The 7,838-nt window shown below is 33.1% G+C and overlaps 1 protein-coding gene across 1 annotated transcript; it reads left to right on the top strand.

The window, feature by feature from the left end:
• Positions 1–742: 742 nt before the first annotated feature.
• On the top strand, positions 743–7,838 carry LOC141813683 (serine/arginine-rich splicing factor SR45a-like). Its single transcript, XM_074701653.1, has 7 exons — positions 743–885; positions 975–994; positions 6,123–6,251; positions 6,342–6,438; positions 6,516–6,665; positions 7,199–7,265; positions 7,404–7,838. The coding sequence occupies exons 1-7, from the start codon at positions 883–885 to the stop codon at positions 7,640–7,642; spliced, it is 705 nt and encodes a 234-aa protein (XP_074557754.1). The 5' UTR covers positions 743–882; the 3' UTR covers positions 7,643–7,838.

Here is a 7,838-nt window from a genome sequence, read left to right on the forward strand (position 1 = left end):
GATAAAAGTGCTATATAGAAATGAGTGTTAACAAAGAAATTAAAAAAAAAAAGAAATGCGACGTTTGACGACTCAAGACTTTTGCAATGATCTTTTTAAAAAGTATATTTTGATATCAACACAGATTTTGTAAAAGATAATTAAGTGTTAAAATAAAGTTTGCTTCCATGTTTTTTATACTAAATTTTGGTTAAAACTTAATTATGTATTATTAATATATTTAGTGTGATTAATATATGTTATGGCTATTTATGACACCGTAAAAAATTATATATTATTATCCCATAACTAAATCTTGATTTTACATAATATCATATGTAAAATTCTTTTTAAAAAAACACTTTAAATGTCTTAAATAATTGATATTAAGTTGGGTAAAAATAAAAAAAGCACCATTTATTTTTGTTATACTCAAAAGGGCATCCAAGTCTTTTAAAATATTTCATTATTATTGTAAGTAGTTTTTGCTAAAATTACTGTAATATAAAGTAAAATTATTATTTTAAAATGTATACATATGGAGAACTTTTATTTCCCTAACTTATTAAAATTACTTTAATTTTATTATACCAATTTTATTCAAAACTTAACTTTTGTCAAAGTTATTATAAATAATTTTGGGTTAAATTGCTTTATATTATATCAATTTTGAATAAAAATATTATATATATACATATATATATTTAAAATGTTTTTTTAGAAAAAGAAAAAGAGGACAGTTTTCAATGGCTCCCAATTTTTATTTTCCCCAAATCAGCTCTTATAAATGCCATTGCTTTCTCGTGAAGGGGCAAGGGGAAGAAAAAGGCAAACCCTAGACAGAACTATCGAGGGTTTCTCCGCTCTCCACCGCTGCTCCCCTCGTCGCGTCGGCTAATCCAAATGGTCCGCTCTTCCTCTCTCACTGTATTGCCCTACCTTTTCCTCTCCATCGTTGCGTCCTTCTCACGGCAACGTATTCTGTCTAATTGCAGGCGGATTCTTCACGGGGGAAGTATGTTCCGAGCGACTTCCTTTTTTGTTCTCGGTTATTTTTGTTGTCAGATTTTTATCTTTGTTCCTTGCTGTGATCTGTGTCTATCTATTTTGCGCTTTCAGAATAGTTGTGATGGTTCCTTTCTCGGTGGATCTGGTATTGCTTATTTAGATACTCTCTGTAAATGACATGAATAAAAGGAACTTCTTGACGTCTACTCTTGCCTGCGAATTGAACTTTACATAGAAGTCTTATCGCACTTGAGAGGAAGTACATGTGGCATCTGGGACTAGGGTTTTGAATTTGTGGTTTGTGAACTATGTGGTAGTGTTGGTTCTGGCAACTCTGACTCCAATGTAGGATATAGAAAAGGGTGATTTTTCCTTGTAGACAATGTTATTCTTCATATTCTTGGAATTCTTGTATTTGCTTACTTGCTCTCTTATCCTACCTCTGTTCTCTTTCCTTCCTCTAGAATACTCTCTTATTATGGACAATTATTTTTTTCCACTTTATCTCACTGTCTGATTCTGCATCAATTAGGCAACGTAGCTAGTCCAACATCCATTTCATACCAAAGTTTGTCACACATTTAGTTGGTCTATTATCATTTTCTGTAGGATTAATGAAGAAAGCCTTTGATCTTGAATAAGGCTTCAAAAAGTGAATGCGAACAATATTCAATTAACCCCAAACCCTTTGATCTTGAGTAAGGTCTAAAAAAGTGTATGCAGGCACTATGCGGTCAAGTGCATATGCGAAATGTGGGGGCATATGCGATCAATGTTAAAAATTATACTAATAAAAATGACTAATATATAGACAATTAAGTATATTTCAATATCTCTAGTTTATATTTTCACATGGGACAAATATGTCAATCATACGATGGATAACTCATGGAATATATCTATCAATATTGACAACACTGTCAAGTTGATCAAAACAATGATTTTTAACTGCACATGCAAACATTTTAAGTGGTGTCCTTCAATACCTGCATAGGTTGTCCTATATGCCACCCAAGCGGAAGCTTTTTGAAACTGTGATCTTAGATAAGTTGCATTTTTTGTGCTTGTTCAGCAAAAATTGTTAACACTCTATCTGACTAATTACTTGTGGTTGCTTCTAAATTGTCATGAATATTAGAAGCAAAACACATTGTTGAGTACAACCAAAGGTGCAGTGAACACACAACAACAATTGGGATGGACAAAACTTGTCACATTGAAACATAAAGATGACAATGAAGGTGGAATCGATGGTGACATAGAAGTCTTTACCATGTCAAAGTTGTCTTTCATTCCTCTTTTTGTGTATCTCTTTGGTAACATGGCCAATATTTTTTCTTGATCTTTAGTATTTTTGATGCCATGAGGATATGGCATCAGCAATGAGGGTGGAGTTGTTCATGTTTTTTTTTCCTATGGTTAGCACTTAACATCCCACTTGATTTTATTTTTTACTGAAATGAAATCAATATAATTTGTATATTTTCATCAATGCAATATATGAATCTATATATTTTTGTTGTGAGTCACCATCAGCTTGTTCTATTGATAATATTAGTTATTCTATTATATAACATGTCTATTATTTTTTACATTTTAGGATTTGAAAACTATCCTAAATATGGAATATTTGAAGTTTGGTGACATGTCTAAATAACATGTCACCATCATGCCTAGATTATGGGTAGTCTGCCTTTTATTTTTTTCAAAATTTATGATATTTGCTGAGTAATTCTAAACCAGAATGAAGTTTCAGATTCATTTGTTCAGGTATTCCTCATCATAAAGCTATTGATTCAAAACTCGTCAATGCTAAATTAAGAGAGGACTGTGATGATCATGAAAAATTTGAAGGTTGTTAGGCTTGCTGAGAAGGCTTACCCATTCTACTAATCAATCATGGAGCTTTTATGCTTAAGTTTGTAATGTTTCATCTAATGACAAGTGTTTGGTAAATTATGTAGTCTTCAAAAAAAGTTAGTGTTGCATATATGAGAATGCTAAGATGGATGAGAGGTTTCTGGGAAAATAACCAATATGCTACTGTTTGAGCTGAGTAATGTTGGGTAGTTTCACAATATGATAAGAAAAAGAGAATGGTTTAAAGATGCTTTCCTTTGCTTCTAGTGTTATTTTCACATCTTCAATGAGAGAGTCATCACTCCTATTCTTTGGGTCTGTTGGTCCTATTTAGCTAGCAGATGAAGCTCATCCTCTAGAAGGGAGAAGAGGATAACACTGAGGTGCTAGGGGGAGGAATGAGGTGATAGTTGGGGCTCTGTGAGCAAGATCACAAAAGTGACATTGAAATTTTCATAAACCTTCAGTTTTCATGGAAAGGGGTCACTTGTAGATGATCTTTTGCGTTAGTCAGCAAATGTCTTGAGTATCTGGCATCGTTGAAATGTGCATGGATGAGCGACTAATGTATGCATTTGCTATTTCAAAGAGGAGCTAAAGGTTGAGGTCATCAATGTAGTTTCTACTTGAGATCTTTATATTTATCATATCAACTAACAGATGTATTAAGTATTGGCAAATAGTTGGAATTTGACAATATCTTTGAACTAACTTGAGTCTAGCTTGGGGGATAGTGTTGAAGACCTGATTCATGTATTGTAATATGTATGTACAGAGGGTACTACCTTGGGTTGTAATAAACCTAAAATAGTTTTACCATCTATAAAGGTTAGAATGAATGTCCAAGAAAGAAGAAATGAATGACCTAGAATCTCTCTAGGGCACTCCTACCTCATTGTCAGTGTTATCACTTGCTTGGAATCTATTTATTATTTCCACTTTCCAGCTTAATGACCATGATAGTTCTTTGCTTTTCTGCTCATAAGCTATAATGTGTTTTACAAAGCTACTTCCCCGAATGGCAATGATCATGGTGAAGGTGTTTTGTAGAATGTTGAAAGTACTTAAAGCACTGCATTCACTTGGGAAGATGTTTTCAAAAGCTAATTTCCCAAGTAGTATTTAGATGCTTGAAGACTTGATTAGCAATGATAAAATATAATAAAATGTATTTGAATATAGATGAGGGGATCGAGTCTATAATAGCGTAGGAGGTTCCATATAACCAATCTCACTTAGTGGGATAAAGGCTTGGTAAATATAAAATTAAATGAATAAAAAATCTTAAATAATTAAAATAAAGTATTGTAACATAATGTTAAAATAATATTAAATCATTTTAATATTGGGTATTAAAATAATTTAAATTACTTTATTGGAATGTGTTGTAACATAACATTAAATAATTGATAATGGTTAAATGTATATTTTATGATAATACAAAATAAAGTAAATATAAATTATTATTTATATCTTAATATTGTGCAAATCATACTTAAAGATGAAATAAAGATTTCTTTACTAAATTATAAACATTAGTAAGAGTAAATCTGTTAAATAATGTTTTAAATAGTTAAATAATACTTTGCATTAAAATACAATAAAATAATATAGGAATAAAAGATGTTATAATATTATTCAATCAAAACAACAAATATTGTATGAATGTTGTGACTATAGTAAAATATTTTTTATGTTGATAATAAAAAATTTTTAACCAATAATTTTATCTAATACATAACTAATTAGTATATACTAGGCTGAACCAACAAATTTTTTTTTTATATTTATTATGAATGCTGCATTTTTAATTTTTTGGGTAAAAATCATAAGGTCACCTGTATTTTTTTTTTTGTTAACATGGCTCCCATTCATTTAAAAATATTAAAACAACGCCCCTTTAAAAAAAAAATCAAAACAATGCCCTATCATACTCTTCGTACCTTTGTTTCAATATTATTATAGTAGCTTGGTTCAAAACTGCTATGTGTAGCAATCAAAACGTAGCAATTTTGTTCAAAACTACTACAATGTAGAGCAATTTTGTTCAAAATTGCCTATTGCAGCTTTGGCTAGCTTTAGCCAAAGTTGCTACATGGCCAAAAATGCTACACATGTAGTGTTGGATATTTTCGGATTGAAAAAAGGGATGGGATGTTGATTTGATATTTTTTTCAACATAGGATCCCCTTTTGATGACAACAAAAATATGGGGCATTCTTTTATTCTTGCTCCATTTTTTAAATAATAATTCAATCAGTAAGATATTTATATTTTAAAATAGTAATAACAACATTAAATATTATTTTACATTGCCTATTCATAAAAAAATAGAGTTGAGATGTAAATGTACAGTTTATTTTAGATTTTAATTGACTATTATTTAGTTGTAATTATTTATTGTATTTTCAGTAGGTTGTGGAATTGCTTTGCTTAACAATTTTGAATTTAACCTGTCAAATTACTTTAGTACAATATACTTTATCATTTTTTTTTACTTTAGCATAGAGTACTTTCCCAAAATGCACTTTTGAATGCAAATGCAATGGCAAACACAAATTATGTTGTTACTGATATCCTTAACAAAATTGCATCATTATTATTTATGCAATATTTGATGTATGTTTTATCATCAAAACCTTATCATATGAGGTTAGATGCACTTTTGGAATGCAATTGCAATGCTAGCCTTGGCCTACACCATAATATTCATATTTCTTAACTGAATTACATCACAATTAATACATAGTAACAGAAGTATTTGACCTATTTTTTTTCTTCAAAATCTTATGTTATCAGGTTACCTTACCAAATATGCTGAAATTGTAGATGATAGCTACTGGCTGATAACAGTAGACCATAACAATAGACCACGGAAGTTGTCTCTCTTTTTGTTCAACATGCCATACTTGATTATTTTGTTTTCTTAATAAGTGTTTCTGCTAGGTGTTGGCTATCCTGTAGGGACACTTGTTGACTGTCCTTGATGGTTAATAAGTAATCTTAGTGGAGAGATAGAAGCAACTCTCATCTATGTTGGAAACTATTCAACTACTTGAACCTGAACTGGAACCTATTACTTGGCATCTTATGTGTTTGTGTATCTGACTCTACTGAATCTCATTTTCTTCTTTATTGTAATATTTGCATATTTCTTTCACTATCTCTCTCTTTCAATATCCTGTAAATGCATCGCCGGACTGGGACTTAGGCATTATACAACTTCAATTTTCCTATATCCATTTTTCCCCCATATCAAACTCTTGCTTTTTCAGGTACTCTCATTCACTGTCTCCATATCGTGGTCGCTCCAAATCAAGATCTCCTCCTAGGGGTTTGTCTCACTCAAGGTCTCGGTCTCCACTTAGGAATCGGGCAAGATCTCGATCCGGAAGTCGGGACAGGTTTATTTTTTCTTGTGTTTGGCGTTAAGTTCATGATGTATGTTTTTTCCCCCTGTGATATCTTTTCTCATTGCCTGAGTTTGATTGTAGGGATGCGGGAAATTTTGGAAATACTCTTTATGTGACTGGCCTTTCATCCAGGGTTACAGAAAGGGACGTGGAACATCACTTCTCTAAGGAAGGAAAGGTCTTTAGATTCTACATTTTTTGTTTCTCAAATTCAACTATTATCATTGGTACAAGTCCTTGATTTTCTTTTGGTAGGTTGTGGGATGTCACCTGGTTGTCGAACCACGTACACGTGCTTCTCGTGGCTTTGCATTTGTGACTATGGACAATGTAAAAGATGCTGACCGTTGTATCAAATACCTCAATCAATCAATCCTGGAAGGACGTTATATAACAGTTGAGAAGGTATAATTGTTGGGACCTTTGTTGACTATTGTAGTTGGGGCATGCCCTCTCATTCCTCTTAACTTGGAGATTTTTTGGTCACATTCAGAATTTGCTTCAGATATGTTGGCAGCAATCAAAGATGATGTGTTCATCAATATCAACTTAACTCACACAGCTTGATGAATGGCCAGCTTAACAAGTTTTCCATGCATCAGATCAACAACTAAACATACCAAAACTTTCCAACTTAACAACCTCAGCATTCATCTTCAACTCTCACCACTCTCACAACTAATCAACGGACAATACCAACTCATACTTGGGCTTAATGGTACCTCATCTGTTGCATTCAGCTATGGCGTTGCACCTTGATTTATGTTTCTCTAGGCCTTGAATGCTTCAGTATTTTTTTGCCCCATAATGACCAGGCTGTCTTACCCATATGTTTTTTGTGGTTCTTCGCAACAATGCCTTTGTAATATGAAGATGATTTGCTGAGCTCAGGGAAAGGCAAGTATGAAACAGTAACATAATTTCTTGTTTCTTTTCAGTCAAGGAGGGGGCGGCCACGGACACCTACACCTGGAAAATACCTTGGTGTGGTCAGCACAAGAGATGGTGAGCTAAAATTATTTGATCAACTAGTGTCTCAAATTTAGCAGGGCTAGCTGTTCATGTTTGTTATAGTTCAACTATCATTCCTGAAACACAATCAGTTATTTTTCACTAATCTTGATGCTAATGTGTCACTGACAGGTCGTCGAGGTGAGCGAGACAGATATTTTGGGGGCTACAGCCGTGATGACTACGGTGGTGGTTACCGGAGATCTCCTAGGCACTCTCCTTTTCGCGGTGGCCATGACTACTCGCCTCAGAGATCACCTTATTATGACAGCAGGTACAGAAGAGGACGATCGAGGTCATTTTCTCCTTATGGTTATGGAAGCCCACAGAGAGCACCCTATGGGCGTCGTGTGAATGGCTATCCTCGATAGGAGAATAGGTTTTTGAGGCCTGGACTTAAACTGGGTTGTTCTGCTGTTTAATTATGTTCTTTAAGCTTCAGAGACTAATGTTGTTCTCTAGAGTATAACGACAAATATGTATGAAGAAATTTGACACTCGGAAAAATATGGCTTCTTGTGTTATTTTGGGCTTATTTGTAGTAAAAAACAGTTTGTCGGCTTGAAA

Source organism: Curcuma longa, chromosome 20 (assembly GCF_044706935.1).
Source record: "Curcuma longa cultivar G26 ecotype Majalengka, Jawa Barat chromosome 20, ITB_CL_G26_1.1, whole genome shotgun sequence".
Taxonomy (NCBI): domain Eukaryota; kingdom Viridiplantae; phylum Streptophyta; class Magnoliopsida; order Zingiberales; family Zingiberaceae; genus Curcuma; species Curcuma longa.